At 35.5% G+C, this 21,408-nt stretch overlaps 1 protein-coding gene across 1 annotated transcript in view; it reads right to left on the reverse strand.

The window, feature by feature from the left end:
- CHM (CHM Rab escort protein) overlaps positions 1–20,826 on the reverse strand; it is a 152,039-nt gene extending 131,213 nt beyond the window's left edge. Inside the window, exon 1 of the mRNA XM_006217755.4 lies at positions 20,756–20,826. Coding sequence (XP_006217817.1) covers positions 20,756–20,804 — 49 coding nt within the window. The 5' untranslated portion in view covers positions 20,805–20,826. The remainder of the gene's footprint in view (positions 1–20,755) is intronic.
- Positions 20,827–21,408: the final 582 nt, after the last annotated feature.

Here is a 21,408-nt window from a genome sequence, read left to right on the forward strand (position 1 = left end):
ATTGACTCTTTCACTACAATGAAATACCCCAATCCTCCTGGATTTTTACCTACTGGAAAAAAAATAGCATTCTTTTGGCAAGGGTTTAAACTACACATGAAGCATCAAGGATTTCAAGACAAGAGAATGGTTATCTTCTTTACATAAAAAGCAATATGCATATGGAAGCAATGGACATAGCCAATCTCTAATTAAAAACCACATTAAACAAAAGTTCCAGCTACACTCATGGAAGAACTAGAGTTTTCCAGCGATGAGCACTTTGTGGGTATAAAATGTTTAGTTCCAAAAAGAGGTTCTGACCAAATGTACTGGATACAGCCATTAAACATCAATTATTGGAAATAAGCCATCATAAAGTTTCAACTTTAACTCTGGGTATAATTCAAAGGAGAAAAAGTGAGTTTGTGGTATAGAAGGAAATAGGAGGAAGAAAGGAAAGTTTCAAATAGTTAAGCATATTTAGTGCTTCAAACAGTTAAAACTGTATTGTTCTAATGTCTTTTATCTTAAGACTATTTGAGCTTTTTGTGCCTAAAAAAATAACTTTTTGTATTCATGAAATGCAGTCACTGTGGTACTCTAGCAGCTTAGGTAAAAAGGACAATACCACCAAACATTAGTATAGGGATTCATGATTCACAATGTAGTTTCATATACATTCTTTTATTCCTCATTGCAGTTCTGGGAGGCAGGCAGTATTACTCATGTGAAAAAAAAATGGGATGAGAAAGGTTAAATAACTTGCCAAAGATGAAGTGGTTCAGTAATTCAGCATCATAAATTCAAATTACCAAGGTAAATTCACTCTCTCCTACTTGGACATGAGTCTGAGAATGAGGATTTAAGGGCAGGACAGCAATGTAATAAAAGGGGCATGGTCCCAGTCAGACAGAACTAGGCTTGAATCTCAGTTTTGCTGCTTAACTAGCTACGCGACTTCAGGCAAGTCATTTGACTTCTCTTAGCCTTTGTTTCTTCATCCATCAATGGGACTACCACCATCTACTTCATAAGACTGTTCAGTTGTTAGCAGAGGGTACTTGCTCCATAAAGAATATCCTTTATTTTATTTGGAAAAATATTTTAGAAGCACTATTTTTTCATCTAAATACGACTCCAAACATACACCCATTTTTACCAGATGCCAACTCCAATGGCAGACAATAATAAAACTGCTCTCCACTATTTGGTGCAAATTAGCTGTTACTCTGAATAGGTAAAAAGGCATGTGGTTATTTCCATGGCTGCGATTAACACTGTCAGAAGTCCTGTCTTTGCCAACAAAGCAAAGCCAAGGATGGATTTCAATAGTGAACACGATTTGAGTCCAAATTACGTAAAACCAAAATGACTCTCATTTGTGTTTTTCCTCAATACTTCCATCCAGACGCCCTCACAAGTTTGTGAAACTGACAGGCTATTCCTACGTTAAATGGCAAGGACCTATTATCTTCATGCTTAGAAAGGTTAAAACAACAGACTAGTAATACAGTTAGTAATGTCTTACTGATCAGGATTTCATATTTCTTCACACCCAATCAATACACTGAGTTCCTTGAAAAGGGGAGGCACATAGCAGATTCTCTTATAAATATTTGTTTAAGGGAAGAAAAGGAAAAAGAGATAGGGGGAGAGGGAAAAAGGGGATAGAGATAGAGCAGACTGTGATAGGAGTGAGATTAAAAAAAAAGATAAAAGCAATGCCTAGCCTAAAAGAGATCTAAAGGACAAGAATTTAAAGGGATGAAGACAATAAATGTAATTAAAACTGTTAGAGGAACACAAAGGAAAGAAGCATTGCCTCTGTAGAGGGGAGTCATGGAAGGCTCTAAAAAGCAGGGGACACCAACTGGGTCTTTCAGATCTGTAATAACACAATTGAAAAGTGCAGAAGGAAAAAGTAGAAGGAAAAAGGAAAGTGGAAGGGGAATATTCTTGGCAAAGGGAGAAGAAACACAGTTCCAAAAGGTGATGCCCAAAAGAGTGGCTGGAGCCAAACGGTGGAGTCTGAACTTGAACCTGAAAGCAGCAGGGAGTCTTCAAAAGATTTTAGCCATAAGAGTAACATGGTTAAATCAGTGTTTCAGAAAAATAACTCTAGTCACAGCATGAAGGATGAACTTGTATTAAAATTGGAGCTCTTGTTTAGGAAAAGTTAACATACTCAAATTTTTTGGTCTTATTTATAAATTAGCAAAATAAGTAAAATAACAACTTACTTTGTTCAAATTAATATTTATAAGCTCAATTTTACTAGCTTTTAAACCCTTGACTCATTTCAAAATAAAGCCTTTTTTTTTTAAAACACTTGGCACCATAAAAAGTGAACTACTTCTGAATTGTTACTCAAATTCACACAACACCCTTGTGAGGCATTTATATGAAACATACATAGGCTTACAATGAATTATACAGTCTCTCCCACAAGGGAAAGCCAGACATGATAACAGGTAACCTAGGTCAGGGTCAAATCACACAGCATTACACTAGAAACACACTATAAAAAAAATCTGAGTACAAATATACAAGTACAATGTTTTCAACTATAAAATGGGGCTAATAGTACACTGCATAGGGGTACAGGGAGGAATGGGTTAAAAATGATATAAAACACCTTACATGGTGTCTCCTAGCATAAACACTGGTCCTCTCTCGTCTCTTCCTACCCCTTCAATAACATATCTGAAGTTATATTTAAGTTATCCTCAAACAACTTAAAATATATTTTTAAAAAGAAGTCCAATAGCCTTTTCTGTATGTACACATAGACTTTTTCCTTATGTACATTACAGAAGTTCATCAAACAGTATCACTTAAACATTTCACATTATTAGACATGATTAGACTAAATTAGTGAGGCTGTATCTAATAATTCTGCCAAAGGATTATAGGAAAAATGTCTAATTCTGATGCAAGACCAACAACTTTTCCTGGCAAGTCCTTTTTAATCAAACACAGGTAAAGATTAGGTATTACAATAACATTTCATAACAGCTTGTAACAGGGAAAACTGAGGTTTGTTACATCAAGTCCTTCTCAGTTGAGATTCTGTTATAAAGCTGGCAGCTAGAAAAAATACATTAGAAGCTTATGGAATGTTATATGATCATATAACAAACACTTACAGTCTCAGCTTTCTATAATTTTCTAAAACCTATCTAGATAAAATAGACATGTTTCACTATCAAATGGAGCTAAGCTAAAATCAGGACCAAAAAGGTATGAAATTAGTATTTTCAAGACTCTTATCTAAAATATTTTATAGGAATGAAACCATTATTTATTCATTTTTCAAAATCCCCTTTTAATCCAAATCCTTGATGCGGAACCTCATCATTTACAACTATAACATTCAGGTTAGTTCTCTATGATCTATCCTTAAAACTATATTAGTATCTGGAATTGATTTTTCCTAACACTATACTTACATAAGATAAACATAAAATAAAGTACTTACACCACTCCCAGCATATCAAACAATAAATAATAGATTCCCCTGACAGGACTTTGATGACCTGGCAAAGCCCGAGTGCTTTCAGCCCAAATCATATGACACCATAAATCACTCTTTATTTTACAGAACATTTCAAAATGGATTCCTGCTTTCTACCTTGAAAGTCATTTCATGTGTTATTTATAACTCGTGAAGACCAGAATGGAAAGAAAATTACATAGAACTTGAAAATTTACTGTGACTTTTTTATAAAGAATAACTTCTTTTTTTAGGAAAAAAAATAGAATTACTGGCAAGGAAAAACTGGTGAGTACAACCCACTTTTAGAGAGCCACATCCTTTACTACTGAAACAACCCTATGTACAGACCTTCTGAACTATCGCAAACCAAGCATAAACAACCAGGTACAGAACTGACTAGACTGAGCAATGCAAAAGTAAAACTACCCACTTAACTCCTGTCACAGCCACTCCAAAAAAATGACATCACAAAATGAGGCAGAAATTAAATTTCAACCCAGGTTCAAGCAGTTTTGTTCATTCCTATTAAATTCTAAATTTAAAAGTTTGTATTTTATATTTACTTTTCAGTGGTTACCTTAAAAAAAAACTGCCAGTGATGTAGCCTACGAAAATTCCAAGGTGTACAGATAAAAATCTTGTTTTTTAATCAACAATTCCTGCAATTCACTTTGACCCACACAAAATATCAGACATATTAGTAAATGTAGTAATTTAATATCTATGGAATATCAAACATATTAGTAAAAATGTAATAATTTAATATCTATAGATTTCTTCCTCATTGGAGAAAATAGTGTTATTAGTATCTATGTACTTTTTAGAACTCTAGATAAATATGCTATCCATTAAAATATTAACTCGCAAAACTTATGTTAATTTTTAAAACTTCAATCTAGTGTGAACTTTTTGGAGTGTCCAATAAGAACAGTTTCAACATTAGGAAAACTGGATTTTTGTTTTCAGGTTTATACTAAATAGCTGAAAAGTCACTTAACCTCTCAGGAATTCAGCTTCCTTATAGATGTTCTCATAGATAGTATGAAGAGCTTAAAATAAGTGACCCATGAGGTTTGTTGCAAGTTCTCAAAGGTGAATGTTAGTGGTAAATCAACAACCTGCCTCTGTTCTTGGGCAAATGACTTGAACTTAAAAATAAAGTTTTAAGTTTTTAAAGGATTCTGGGAAGATGGCATTAGCAGCAAAGTTGTTGAATCTCCCGAGATCCCCATAAAAACAAGACAGTGCAACTAAAATATCAAAACCAAACACCCAGGGACAACACCTACAACAAAGCTAGGTGACAAAATATGATGAACTCCAAAATACAAGTGGGTCATTACACGCCTTCGATTAGTTAGAAGACCCACATGGTATCAGAAAGTGTGGAAGAGGAAATGAAGGGAAGGCAAAGAAATTTGTGACAGTGCTGAGAGTCAGAGAACCCTAAAATTGCTCTCAGGCGTTCACCAGAAGCTTGGAAAGCCTGAGAACAGGAGTAGAAACTGGGAGGGGACTTGGCAGGATGGGAGTCCTGAGGGAGTGGGCCCTATGAAGTTAGGAAACCAATAAACAAACTGTCCTTCTGGATAAAGCCCTGCACTGAGGAGTAACTATCAGGAATCTAATCCAAACTCAGCAGAACAGGGAAAACAGGGGCAAAGGAAAGAGAAGGTCCCTACAGCACTGGGGGAGGGGAACACAGCTATCAGAGCTCAGATCTCAGGCTGTATTTTTGATTCCTTAGTGAAAACAGAAGAGATTCAGAGCAGTGAAGTTAGAAAAGCTATCCAGATCTACATTCCCTATTAAAAACACACGTAAGAGGGGAGGATGTATATAGCTCAGTGGTAGAACGCATGCTTAGCGTGCACGAGGTCCCAGGTTTGATCCCCAGCACCTCTGTTAAATAAATAAATAAATAACTCCCCTGCCCCAAAAAATATACACGGAAAACTTTCATCACTTAAAAATGAGCAACACAAAAGATCTTGGTTTAATCCCATTCAATGTACAATAAAATAGAGAGAGGGAGAGAAAGAGAGAGAACAGAAGTGAAATAACATCCCAACAGACAGTGAAGCATCCGAGGAAGACATGCTTGCAAATTAGATGAAAACTATAACCTAACTACGGTAATACAAGCTAAAAGAAATGAATAAAATGATAAGATTCTCTGAAAGATCAGAATGAGAAAAATTCAAAAGTGGGGTGATTAGATATTAGGAACATGTGAAAAGGAAGTGAAATAACTCAAGACGAAATTAAAGAAAAATTATAGCAGAAATGAAAATTTAACTAAAAGGAGTACCAGAGCAAAGAAATAAAATGGATAAATGCCTTAACCTTAGGAAAAACTGAAAATGCAAACAAGGGCCTGAAGGTAGTAGGGTCGTTATGTTTTAAAAGGAGAGTCCTTATCGGTTAGATACATGTTGAAATATTTACGAACAGAATGATATGGCATATGGGATTTGTATAAAAATAATCTGGGTTTGGATGGTGAAATGAGAAGGGGCAGAGTACAGAGAAAAGGAGAGAGGCCATAAATTAATAACTGCTGAAACTTGGAGACTGGTCCATAGGGAGTTATTATATTCTCTCCACTTTTTCATGTTTGAAATAGTCCACAATAAAAAGTTTAAGAAATAAAATTTAATACCAAAGGCTAGGCCTATCAAATAAAATAATCCCTTGGAAAGCAGAGATTATTTTGTTTTCTATCTAAACCGAGAAAACCGTATCAACTTGAATCTCTTAATGAAAGTTTTATTAAGTAATATAAATATTTGTCAAAGACCTATTCCCTGACAGGAAATAAAATAAGCATATTCCACTACAATTAATTTTTGCTTAATTTTCTTAATACTAATATTTTTGTCGTATCAATTTAAGTGACCAAAATGATCTTTGCACAGCAAAGGATATCCCAGCTGAGCACTCTTCAAACTTAACAATACTTAACTTGTGATAAGAAAAATAAAGTTTCTTTAACAATATTTAACTTGTAATGAGGAAAACAAAGTTTCTTTGTTCAGAACATATTTTACTTACGTGCCACAGAAGAAAAATGACCTTTACTGTATTACTTATAAAGCTGTGAGACTAAAATAGATGATGAGAGACTGTGCTCATTCCAAGAACGTTACAAAATCACACAACAAATAACCTTCCTCCCTTATATGAAATCCTATCATGAAATCCATTTTTTTAAAGTAGAGGAAAAAAACTTACGAGCCTTATAAACTCAATTTTAAAAGGCCTATGAATTTGTTATCTTTAACTATAGAACATTCTTTAAGGTAAAATACTTCAAGTTAGTTTTAAATGCACGGAAAAAAAGAATGTGAAGATGAATAGATGTATATTCATGTATTACTGAAAAATTGTGCTCTACACCAGAAATTGACACAACATTGTAAACTGACTATAACTCAATTAAAAAAATTAAGTTTTAAATGTAGTCTCATTATGTAGTTAAGAGAAAATCTGCTACATTATCACTGAGAGAGCACTGAGGATAATTATTTTACCCTGCTCATTAAAAAGTTGAACAGTGATTACATTGAGCTTATTAAAATAAAACAAAAGATAAAATTTTATCTAATGAAAATTGTAATTTTACTGCATTAAGAATTTCTTAAAACACTCTAACAGGAAGGATAAACAAAAATCAGTGTAAAAGATTCATGAATCACTTGTCAAGTGACTTTGCACTTGAAAATGCATATTAAAAATACCTGAAAAGCAGCATGACAGTTACTTTTCATTTCCTCTCTTACATTGTAAATATGACACAATTCTAAAGAAAATATTGTCACCCATAACCTGACCCCTAACAGAGTTTTTTCATTTTTCCTTTATTTTCCAGTCTTTGTCCACATGTACACACAAGGCATAAGAGGACGGGGAAACTGAAAACAGAGGGGTTAAGTACTTTGCCGAAAGTCATATACCCAGTAAATGGCAAAGTTACCATTGGAACCTATGTATTGGCTCCAGAGTCTGTGCTCTTAAGTACTATACTGCTTCAGGACATCTAAATCTCGTTGTACATCCCACTCAGCAACCTTAGAATTAATTCAGTTTCCCAAATGACTCAAATCATGGAAACAGGTACTTTAATTGCCAGACACCAATAACACTAGAAAGGTATATTCTCTTTTGTAAATTAAGAAACTGGCATTCAGTGACAGCTATTAAATGTCGAAGGAATCAAAGAACTAGAACAAAACATCATTTTGGAAGTCCTAATAAAAATACTTATTTATATAAAGATTCCCTGTTGATGTTAAAACAATGCTGTGAACAGTTAGTATCAAGTTGAATGTTTCCAGAGTGCCAAATTAGCAACATACAGATTATTTTCAATACATGGAGGAAAAATACATCCATACAACAGAAGCATCAGATTGTCATCATCCTAATCGAAGGTCAATTTTAGCAACACTCATGGTGGATCAACCAGATATTTTGAGTTTTCTGGCATAATCCAACATGATAGCCATTGTCACCAAAGATGTTCTGGCCAAAAATGTTAACCTTGAATCTACCAAGTCTTTCTATATAAATTCAGTTTACAGGAAAAACACAGTCGAGAGGAACAAGGTAATGGTACTACAAGGAAGAAAGCAGCCCCATCGAAAAGGTAGAAAATTCAGTAGGATCGTTGGCCTAGTCTCTCTTCAACATCTCAGTCATCATTAAAGACAGACAAACAAACAAAGCTAGAATAAAACAGACTTACAGGACATAACAACCAGATGCAATGCATATAATGAACTGAGGGAGGATATAGCACACTGGTAGAGTGTGCTAAGCATGCACAAGGTCCTGGGTTCAATCCCCAGTACCTCCTCTAAAAACAAAGAAATAAACCTAATTACCCCTCCCCAAAATGAATTGGACACAAGTGTACATATCAGCTGTAAAAGGTATTTTGGGGTGGGGGAATGTGGAAAGTGAAATATGGTCTGTGTACAAGATAAAAAAAACTGTACTGGAATAAAAAGAAAGATGAGTATTATTGACTGAAAACGTTACAGAACAATATGTACTTATTTTGTTGTGAATGTGTATTTATGACATTATATATTTCCTGAGGGAGGCAGGGGCTTCAAAAGCTGAAGACCAAAGGGCAAATAAATACAACTATTTTGGTGACAATGCATAATCTACTGAAGTTGAAGATTTGCAAACCTAGACTACTATATAACAGCAGTGTGGGCAGGGGGGAGATGCAGCTTTAGACATCTGTACAGATGACTCTCACAAGCATAAACTGATCAACGAAAGCAAGTCACAGAAAGAATACATACATTAGAATCCCAAAAGTTAGACAAGGGTCAGAAACAAGTAAAACTAACAACATATGGTTTAGTGATATACACATGTGATTAAAAAAAAACAAGTAAAAAAGAAAAAACAAGGGAACAGCGAGGGTGGGTATAGCTCAGTCGTAGAGTGCATGTTTAGCATGCATGAGGTCATGGGTTCACTCCCCAGTACCTCCACTGGGGGGGGGGGGAAGTGGTAAAAAATTTAAAATAAAATTTTAAAAAAACAAACAAAAAAACCCGAAGGGAACAATGAACACAAGTTTACCATAATGGTTACAGTTGTGGAAAAGAAAGGGGAGACGGATGGTGGTGCACACAGGGAGCTCCTAAGATTCTGGTACTGTTCTTTTTCTTTAGCTATGTCATACATACATGTCATTCACTTTGTTATTGTGCTAAATATATATATATATATATATATGTTGTTCTAAATATATATATATATACACACATATATATATACACATACACACACATATATTTCATTTGTATGTACAATATTTTGCAATAAAAAAAAAAGCTGTGGACCAAATCCTGGGCCATACTGTAAAACTGCCTACTCCAGTAGTCTGCCAGACTCCTTTGAGACATTGGGGCTCTTCAATATACAACATTTATATTATTTCCGAATTTTAAAATAGATGTTGTCACCCTTGTAGTTTTTTACCTCTATTGAATGATTTTCTCAGAATAAATTCTCAGATCTGGACTGAGTCTACGGGAATGAACATATTTACAATTCATAGTATAAACTGTCATATTACTTTGCCAAAGTGTTGTCCCAGTTTATAATACCATCAGCATTTCAACTGAATACAACTTCGTCAACAATTAGTGATTACTCTTCTAATTTAACGTTTTAAATTATTAGGTTATTTTTGCATTTGACTAGTCCTAAGAAAAAAATATTTTCCCAGTAGTTTGCTGACTATTTATAACCTCTCTTGGCTGTTTACAGTCTTTGTCCAATTATCTATAGAGAGCTTGATATTTCTTACATAAATCTGACAGCATTATTTGTATGTAATTAGTCCTTTGTTAAAAGCTGCAAGTAATCTTGCTCTGCCTTCTTTTTTTCTTTTACTTTGTTATTTTTCAGAGTGGATGCTATAATTTTTTATATAGTCAGATGCTATATATTTTTATATATTACGTTTTGTTTCTCGAGATTGCAAAAAAGGAAAGTTATCATTTCTGTACAGATTAAACGACCCAATCTACTCTCACTTTATAGTTCTACTTTAAAAGAGACTACACTCAAAGAGACACTCAGATTATCGGCAGCAAGTCCAAAAATTGATCATACAGTAAAAAAATAAATAAAGGAAGGAAGTATTTCAATTCAGTGGAGTAAGAACAGATCAGTGGTGTTAGAACAATCAGCTAATGATCTAGGAGGAAAAAAACCCTCATATTCAACAACAAAGTAAATTTCAGGTGAATTAAAGTTTAAATGTAAAAACTAAAATATTAAAAAGAAACTAATGGGGGGAGGCTATAGCTCAGTGGTAGAGCACATGCTTGGCATGCACAAGGTCCTGAGTTCAATCCAAAGTACCTCCATCAATAAATCAACAAATCAATAAATCTAATTACCTCCCCCCCCAAAAGAAAATAATAATAAATTTTAAAAAAGAGACTAAGAGTTAATATTTTCTTAATCTTGGAGGGAACAGCTTTCTATGCATCTCAAAAGGCAGTAACCATAAAAGGAAAAAAGCCTGATAGATTTCTCTAGATAAAAATTATAAATTTCACACACACCATAAAAATAGAAGGCATATTTACAAAATACCTATGACAAAGAATTAAAGTTTTTTGTATATGAAGGATTATTACATATGGAAAAGAAAAAATGGCACAATAGGAACACGGGTAAAAGCAATTTACAAAAGAAATAATTGACCAAAATACCTATTAGTCAATCTCACTTATGATCTGAAAATGTAAATTCAAACAAGGAAATAACATTTTTTGGCTATGAAGTTGACAGTAATTAAGAATAAGACACTCATACCAATGTTGAAAGACTATGAGAAAATAAGCATTCTCATATTCCCCTGGTGAGATTATAGACTGGCAGACTTTTCTTAAGGCAATTCATCAGTACAGATCAGAATCAGAAGCACTATGGAACCACCCTCTAAAAATTCAATCTAACATTTATAGTTCTAGGTATTTATCCTATGGAAATAATTAAATATGTATAAAAGACTTAGGTACAATATATTCATCACATTAGTTTATTTATAAAAGTGAAAAACTGAACAACTTAAATGTTCAACAAAAGTTGATAATTTAAATAAACGACAGGACATCTATAGAAAGTAATACTTACTAAGCATCTACTTAAAATAACAGTTAATAAGATTTTTGAAATGATATAATCACTGAGATGAAAACCAGATTAGGGGTTACCAGGGTTTAGGGATATGAGAAGGAAGGAGGTGTCTGTGGCTATAAAGAGGTATCATGAGAGTTTTATGATGTAACTATTCTGTACCTGGATGTGACACCAATCTACACATGTGATAAAATTGCACAGAACTAAACACACACACACACACAAAGTACCTGTAAAATTGGTGACATCTGAATCAGGTCATTGGCTAAGGCCAATCACCTGGTTATGCTACATGTACTTATGCAAGATGTTATTTACCATTGTGGGAAGCTGGGTAAAACACATACAGGATCTTCCTATATTATTTTTTACAACTGCATATGAGTCTACAATACTGCCAAATAAAAAGTTTAAAAAAAAGACACCGAGGAAGAATATTTGGTTGACATGGAATGATGTTCATGACATACCATAAAATGAAAAATAGCAGGTTTCAAAACAGCATCTACAGTAAGACACACTCTTATAAATATAGAATAGTATACACACATCTATACACACAAAATGAGAAAAGCTCTGTAAGTATATACATTAAAAAGTGTTAGTTATTATTATTATTTGTTAACGGCAGGGCCCTTGGAGGAAAAAAGATACTACCATATCTACTACATCAATTAAGATGTATGCATTTTAAGTGCCAACAATTGTAGGAACCAAAAGAAGAGTCAATCAAAAAAAAAAGCTTCATAAACAGGACAAGGAGTCCCAAACTTGATCTTGAAAATTTAATTATTTGCAAGTGCAGAAAACTAAAAAAAAAAAAAAAAAGACATAAAATGGCACACCCAGCACATGCACAAATAGCCAAAGAGCCTATAGGTCATTTTTAACAATGATTTTATTTCTGTGGGAAATAATGTATCTTATAATCAATGAATAATTCCCAGGGAAAAAGATTATCACTTGAAACAATACTGTATTCTCTGATCCCATTTCTTGCCATTACTTTAGTGGCTGATTCTGTTTTTCCATTTTTAAGGGAGGGACACATCAAGGTCATTCAATTCACCTTCATTAAAAGGTCTGCAAGCTGCCACCGATGTCATGATGCCATCAATAATAAGGAGTTAACATCACAAGGGTTTGTTGACATCAGGATTTTAAGGTCAACAATTGTTAACTCCCCAAAACGAAGCAAGGGCCAACTGCTATGCCAGAACACACTAATCTAATCTTGACAGTGTAAGGTATTTTTTCACTTGGAAGAATCCAACAAGCTCAATCTATACACCATATACAAAAATCAACTCAAAATGGATTAAAGACTTAAACATAAGACAAGATACAATAAACCTCCTAGAGGAAAACATAGGCAAAACATTATCTGACATACATTTCAAAAATTTTCTCCTAGAAGAAATAAAAGCAAGAATAAACAAATGGGACCTAATGAAACTTACAAGCTTCTGCAGAGCAAAGGAAACCAGAAATAAAACAAGAAGAAAACCTACGGAATGGGAGAAAATTTTTGCAAGTGAAACCGACAAAGGCTTGATCTCCAGAATATATAAGCAGCTCATACGACTCAATAAGAAAAAAATAAACAACCCAATCCAAAAATGGGCAGAAGACCTAAACAAGCAATTCTCCAAGGAAGACATACAAATGATCAAAAAGCACATGAAAAAATGCTCAATATCACTAATTATCAGAGAAATGCAAATCAAAACTACAATGAGGTATCACCTCACACCAGTCAGAATGGCCGTCATTCAAAAATCGAAAAATGACAAATGCTGGAGAGGCTGTGGAGAAAGGGGAACCCTCCTACACTGCTGGTGGGAATGCAGTTTGGTGCAGCCACTATGGAAAACAGTGTGGAGATTCCTCAAAAGACTAGGAATAGACTTACCATATGACCCAGGAATCCCACTCCTGGGCTTGTACCCAGAAGGAAATCTACTTCAGGATGACACCTGCACCCCAATGTTCATAGCAGCACTATTTACAAGAGCCAAAACATGGAAACAGCCTAAATGTCCATCAACAGGTGACTGGATAAAGAAGAGGTGGTATATTTATACAATGGAATACTACTCAGCCATAAAAACTGACAACATAATGCCATTTGCAGCAACATGGATGATCCTAGAGAATGTCATTCTAAGTGAAGTAAGCCAGAAAGAGAAAGAAAAATACCATATGAGATCGCTCATATGTGGAATCTGAAAAACAAAAACAAACAAAAACAAAGCATAAATACAGGACAGAAATAGACTCATGGACAGAGAATACAGACTTGTGGTTACCGGGGGGGTGGGTAGAGGGTGGGAAGGGATAGACTGGGATTTCAAAATTGTAGAATAGATAAACAAGATTACACTGTATAGCACAGGGAAATATACACAAAATGTTATGATAAATCACAGAGAAAAAAATGTGACAATGAGTGTGTATATGTCCATGAATGACTGAAAAATTGTGCTGAACACTGGAATTTGACACAACACTGTAAAATGATTATGAATCAATAAAAAATGTAAAAAATAAAAAAATAAAAATAAAATAAAAATAAAAATGAAAGCAAAAAAAAAATAAAATAAAATAAAATAAATAAAAGCTAAGTTTCAGCCAGAGCAACTCCAGTCTTAACAGTTTGACCTAGGTCAAACTTAAGGAAGTCTTAGGTTCCACATTTGTAAAATGGAGATAACAGTCAGATCTAACACAGATAAGGTTGTGAGAATTGGATGAGATAATGCATTTTAAGGCCTTAGCACAGTACTCAGAATACAATAAATGCTAGAAAAACTTTCATCAATTTTTTAACATTGAGTTGTAGATACTAAAATTAATTTTCTTAATTGACATCTATTTGGTTTAGATAGCTCATGCCAAAGTAACATACAGAAAACTAAGGATTAGAGCTCACAACTCAGCATCATCCTAATGCCTGATGTCTATATGTAAAGACTTATTTCTCTATACTTCAGCTCATGTAAACTTTTTCATGACAATTATTTTAAATGTATACAGAAAAGCAGTTTAACAAGTGTGCAAATTCCGATCACAGATACAGGATCCAAAACATTTCAAAGCAGTACAAAAATGACCAAAACTGCCATTAACTAACAGCCATCATAACTCAATGTGAACACAGCTGGACAAAAAAAGATATGTATGAACACTACTCAGAAGAAAAAGCAGATGTTAGTACTTTTCTAAATGTGATATAAACTAAATCAGTCAAGCAGTATGACATTACCAACTTAAAACTCTTGGTAAAATACAATGAGATCAAACACTCATGCTAAGCACCACACTGGCAAAGCTGTCCCTGGTCTGGTCACCTGTCTGTTTTCAAACTATTTTTTAAAATAGTCTCATTATAACATGATAGCTCTCATAATCATGCTTTGAGAAATCAATATGTGATAAATTGTTGTCTCTTTTCACACTGCCCTTAATAAGATTATTAGAAAAGCAAAAAAGACAATCTTTCAAGGTAGCCCTATTTTGTTGGTCACAACTAAGTATCTCCCAAATGTCTCCAATCGCTCTAGTGTATGTGTGTGTGTGTATATATATACAGTAATATATATTAATATAAACAGGGAACTGAAGGTGATTTTTAGCCCATTTGACTTTTAAACCATTTCCACATATAGCAGGCCCAGCCTAAAATACTGCACTGAAACTGAATAGCAGATGATTTAGCATGAGTAACAGGTCAATTATGTGGAATTATAATTGTTTCTGTGTATTGGGGTTTTATGTTAAACATGAGAATGTGATGGTGAGCAGTCATATTTGATTTTAATTGCTGTAGCCCGAGTTCTCCAAAACATCGTGAGAACACTGGAGCAAATAAGAAAATGGCATGAGACATGGGAGATGAAAATGATGCTGCAGAGAGAACTCTGGTAACAGATGTGGCTCTCTCCGAGGGACTGGCTCCAATTTACGATTTATAGGGAAGGGTGAGCCTCTCCCAGAGAGTCTTCTCCAGAGTTACATAACTCCCTTTACTTTTCTAGGTACCAAGAGTAGAAAAGGCACACTTTTCCATCAGTAAATGCCTGGAGAACTGCAAAGCACTTTTCAGAACAGCAAAACCTGTAGGCTCTCTATAGCTCCTTCAGCATTCTTATACTGGCAAGGAAGAGTTTCATACTATGCCTCAAAGAAGATAAATATGTTCAAAACCTTTAGGCAAATCTCAAACTCCAAATTTATCCCTTCCCATACTAACTAGTATATATAAAATAGAAAAACAAGTTTCTACTGTATAGCATAGGGAACTATATTCAATATCTTATAGTAACCTATAATGAAAAATAGGAAAACGAACAGATGCATGTATATGTATGACTGAACTATTATGCCATATACCAGAAACTGACACAACATTGTAAACTGACTATATTTCAATAAAAAAGAAAGAAAACACCACTATCCCAACAGAAAATAATGCAAAAAAAAACCTTAAGCAAAACAAATGACAAACAATACAAACTGGTGAACAAAACAGAATAAAAGAAAAAAAAAGGAAAGAAAATCATTAGATAAGAAGTCACATAGAAACAGTGGTAACAGACATACAAAGGTCTTTCCCACCAAACAGACAATGGGAAGAGGAGGAAGATGACTCAGCTACTGGAATCTTTCTACTGCTCTCTGTAAAAGCACGAGCCCTTCCTGGGGAAGCATTCACGAGATAGTATGATGGGCTATAAAAATTAATGATGTTTTCTGAGCACTTAGCACTTTACAGAATTATTCCACTGACTGTGCGACACAGCTCTGTGAGGTTTATTCTCTTTTAGAGATGAGAAAATTGAAACATAGATAGTCAAGAACATGGGTGAGGTGGCACAAGATGCACAGCTGATTCAAACACAGTCTGTCCGATTCCACAGCCACCTCGTCAGTCACTACCCTATATTCTCAAATGAGACACATACACGTCAAAGTAAATAAAGTATATGGCTGGTATAGCATTTGTAAAACTAAAGGACTTTTGAGATACTACTTTCTTTCCTACTCACTATGTTACTCAAGTAATCAATATTCTCTAGACTTTAAAACTTTATGTCCCTGGCTACCCCACCACCTGCAGGAAAACAGTAATCTATTATACACACATGAAATACGTGTTTAATTAAGCTATACTTATCCTTACTATGTGTAATATATTCTGATGTATTCTATTCTACCTCTATTTTTAATGCTAGAATTGCTTTCATGATCCACAAATAGGTGGCCTCTTGCAATTAAAAAAAAAAAAAAACTCTGCTCCAGACCACAGGTGTATGGATTTTTGGAAATACAGGCAGAGAAAACATGGACATCCTGTGATATGAGAACCATATACAGGCACCCTGGAGAGGATTAAATAAGATACATATATGAGAAATCACTTGGCAGGGAGTCTAGCATAAGTAGTTATTTAGGAAAAATCAGTTTCCAGAAAACCTCCTGCAGCATTACTATTTCCCAGCATTCAGAAAGGTGAAGCTACTCCACCACCATCATAAGCATTATAGTCAAGGAGCTGCCAGCCAAGGCTAACCACCTTAAAGTTTTAATTCTCAACCAACTTCAAGGAATGAAAGTATACTACCTACATGACCTTTCCTGATGAAAGCAGCTTATCATTTCCAAGAAAACTTTTTATGAACCTTTTCTCAAGGACTCAGGGTCATAAGGAGTATGCACACACAATGGTAAATTCTAAAACTGGTAGATGCCTACCTTAGAGGTCACCTAATTCAAGTCTCTCACTTTAGAGATAAACAAACTGAGGTTATGCTATTTGCCCAAAGTCACCCAGGAGGAAGGTCAAGTAATGCCCACTATGCCCTGCTGCCACATATACTATGGTCCTACACTGGGCACCATCTAGCAAGGTAGTCAGGATTTAGGAGCAATACCCCTTGTAATTTCCCCCATGTTTACTTCTGTTATCTCCTTTCTTTCCACAGAATCTTTAGCAATAAAACTCTTAAATCAAAAAGGATCTATTAATTTATCCTCTGCAGGAAAAAAATTTAAACTAGCCTACTCCTCAGCCCATTTAGGGGAAGAATTCCAAAATACAATGAGTGTGGTGTACTTCAGAAAGGGGAGGGTGTGGAATGAACCTCTATGTGGTCTTCAGAGAGCAAGAAGGATGCAATGAAAAACCCACACTGTCTTCTCTAACAGCTCTGAGGATATGACTGTCAGGAACCACAGTTTCTCAGAATAGGAAATACAGGAAATGTCATGGGGCAGGGACTAGGTTCTCAGTAAATGTGGGCTGAATACCCTAAAAAAAATGAGTGTCACCTCACTGAATGGTTCCAGGCCACTGTGATGTCTGATATAGGTTTGCATTTTAGGTGTTTGTCTCTCCCCTTTCCCCTAAAGACATGAACTATCATTTCTCTCTAATGATACCCCCTGACCCCAAACACAGCTCTTGCAGAAGCCGATAACATTTCCTGTATCTTCCAATAGGATGCTTCATATATGCTCTCAGCACGCTGGAATTATTTCTAAAATAAGAATGAATATGCTCTAAGTGAGGTAATTAGGAATTTCCCTATGTAAGAAGCATGCTGATATTATCACATAATTCTTGTAACTTCCATCCTGCCCACCCTTTTGTTGAGTTGTTGGCTCTGCTGCAGATTATAGATTACACAGGTCGCCAGTTAAGTCACCTCCAGTGAGGTGTTACGCTACTAGTACTATTTTCAATCAGAAACCTATAATGCTTTGCTGTACCCACAAAATGATCATTCAAATGTCTTTTTAAATGGCAAAATGTCTTAAAAAAAAAGACAACTGTGTACCCAAACTGGTATCTTCTAGACACTTATCACTATATCCATTTTTGTCCTCTCCCTTGAGATTCCATTTGGTCCTCCTTCCTTATTCCATTTTGTTCTGTATTTTCCATGATTCAAGTATATTATCTTATTTCTCTGCCTTTTGGTGTTTGAGAAATATTTCCTGTATTTTGTAATCAGAAGGAAATGGGCTTAACTAAGAAAATATATACAAAACTTTATTTTCCCCTAATCTCTTCAAAACATGGTCTGAAGGAAAACACTGCATTATGAAGAATGAAAAGGAATACAAATTAGCCAAGGTCAAAGAGATTTATCATATTATCCATAGATTTTACTTGATGAAGCAACTGTCTCTTGATGACATTTTAACTAGAAGTAAATCTGCTAAAAGAAAAATTGCATTGCAGAGCCTATTTCTTCATGTTCCTGATACATGTATGATTAATTTCACTTTTGTTAGTAAAACTGAATCTTTGAAATACTGCTTTTTCTATGATTTACTCAAGCTAGTACAGTTAGTAAGGTAAACACATCTTAAAGGCTACTCTCAGCAAACTATTTTGGAAAAGAAATATTCCAAACACATTAAAGATAATTTTTATTCTCTCATTAAATAATGGTTGGAGTTACTGGATTCATCTATTTGAAAAATGACTTTTATCCAATTTTTCCACTTTGACGTACCTAAAAGCAAAGCTTCATATCATAAATGTAAGCAATGTGTTTGATAAATCAGAATGTGTTCATTAAGGAATATGAAAAACTTTCAACTTCAAATAAGTTCTTCTCATACTTTGATAAATAACATTACTCTCATGGGTATAAGTCTAAAATGAATCTTTTTTTCCAAATATACCAGATGCCTCCTGATGCAATTTTCTGGATCACTCACAGAATCTTCCTACCTCTATCATAACAGACTCCAACAGGATGAGTGTAGTCCATACTATGAACTGAACTAGAAAGCAAACTATTTCTTACATAAGAATTAACAGCACTTAATATTTAAAGAAGAATTAGAACTCTTATCAATTAAAATTTGAATCAAGAAAAAAAATCTTAATGATTCAAAATTATTTTTAAACCACCCTAAGCTCCGAGGTAACAAGAAGAAAACGCAGTAACACAGGACCCAAGTATGGTATAACAACCATTCTAAAATGGATGTTTAAAGTTTTAGGATAGACTGGAGAGAATAGTCTATTGACTCCTTCCAGCTATCATCCAACAAACTGCTCATAGCAGCTACAGCAAGGTTATCTGTAGCCACGCAGTTTTCAGGTTGAGAATAAACACGTCCTTGCTGTTTTGAGAACAATCACCCAAGTGCAACTAGAATAAGGGAACTGTGGGTTAGACAACACCAACAAGGCTATCTAGTTTACCCTCCCTATATTCAAAAACAAGGAAACTGAGGCTTAGAGAGATTAAGTGCTTACTCCAGCATTCACACAGCTAGTTAATGACCAAGCAAGGTCTAGAACCAAGTTTTCCTAATTATTTCTATTAATATGAGTTAACTCTGGGGGTCAGGATCAATGATTCTCCTTCTGAGATGGAACGGGCCTTTGGAAATTTACCAGCTGTGTAATCTTGAGCAAACTGCAACCTTTCTAAGCCCTTTTTCCCTCCGCTATAAAGTGTAGAGAAGACCTACTCTAACAAGGTTGTTTTGAGGATTACATAAGGCTTGTAAAGTGCTTAGCACATTGACTAGCAGGTAATAAGCATTTGAAAATGGGTAGTTATTATTTTTACTCCCGACCTGGAAACATGGCTGCTCCTACTGTTTGAGAAGACAATGAACTGAATTCATTAACAAAATGGACAGGGTCTCATCCACCAGAGCTTCTCCAACCTACCACGTTCTATAGATAGGCGAAAACCCCACCCAACAAACTACTTCACCTCATCTAAAATCCACGTTTTTCACTGTTAAGAAAAACAAAGTACAAACTGCTGCCAAATGTCTTCTACCACGTGTTGTACGTATAATTTGTAAAGTAGAAATTCAGGGGGAGTTCAGGCACCACCCAAAACATGTAGAATAAACGATGGGAAACCAAGGGGAAGATAAAGGTCACACACCTGCACTGGACTCACAGACGCCTGTTCTCAGTTCATTTAGCCGTGGGTGGATAGGTGGGTGGTAGAAAGCAAAATTCTTTTCTTTCAGCACCATAAAGCAGGAATAATGGCTACCTCAACAAATTACAACCCCCTAGGCTTCTCAACGCAATAGAAAAGAATCCATTTCCTCACTTTAGTAAATTAAAACGCACAGGGCAACAACTGAGTAACAAACTGCACTGCACCCCAGGGTTATAAAAATATATGAAAAAGTACTATGAAATGGCGAAACAAAATGATGGGGAATATCACCTTGAAATCAACAAGGAAGAAATCATAATGTCATGCCAAAAGTGTCTCCATTGATAAAATCCCGACCCTCCGTTCTTACGACACTGCAAATCCACCTCCCTAAAGGAAAACAGGAATCACCCGCAGCAACCAACCTCAGCAATCGGCATCGACCAGATCGACCCCTACTCAAATGGCGCTAAGAACCGCGGGTCCAAGCCCCTCCCTGGAGCTGCCAAGTCCCGCGCTGACTCCAGACTACCTCACTTCCTTTCCGTCCTCCGTCCCACGCTCGACCCCCAACATTTCTCGTCAACCCTCGCCACTGACAGAGAAGGTAGGAACGGGATAGACTTCCTACACTTTGTCCAGGGAGTACCAGAGCCACACATACCCGTCCCTATTACGATCACATCAAACTCCGAAGGGAGATTATCCGCCATCTTGACAGGAAACGTGTCATGTGACTATCGCTTGGGGAAATGAGATCAAGTTAGGCATTGCCGTGATAGAAGGCGAAAGAGAAAACACTGCATTCTGGGTATTGTAGTTCTTGGGTGGCGGGTCCAGGTAGGCAGCTGCTGCGTTACACTGGAAGTGTTTTAGGCGAATGTTAAAAGCCCGGTTCGTTTTCCGGGCTGAGTGCTGTAGCGCGTTTAGCCTGGAGATTTGGGGTAGAAAAGAGATGTACATTTTTACTCTGATGGCTAGGATGAATGTGGGAAGACTTGGGACCCTAGTCAATGATAAAGCAAGAATTGTTCGGAGACACGGAGGGCGGAGTGAAAATGAAAGGGGACTGCTCCGTGAACAAAGGAAATTTTCATTACAGCCTGAAAACTGTCTCTTTCCCCCAGTGTGTCTGTACTTTCGTTTTGGCCCCCGAAACATAATTTTTCACACCAATACCTTCAAACTTTATCCCTTATCTTTTTTGTCTCTATGTCTTCCCAATGAAAACCCAGGAAAAATCATTCGCCCTGGTTTCGCCAGAATGTAACCCTCTCTGCGTCTGCATTTGTTCTACTTAGTCCAAACAACCACCCT

Source organism: Vicugna pacos, chromosome X, assembly GCF_048564905.1.
Source record: "Vicugna pacos chromosome X, VicPac4, whole genome shotgun sequence".
NCBI lineage: Eukaryota > Metazoa > Chordata > Mammalia > Artiodactyla > Camelidae > Vicugna > Vicugna pacos.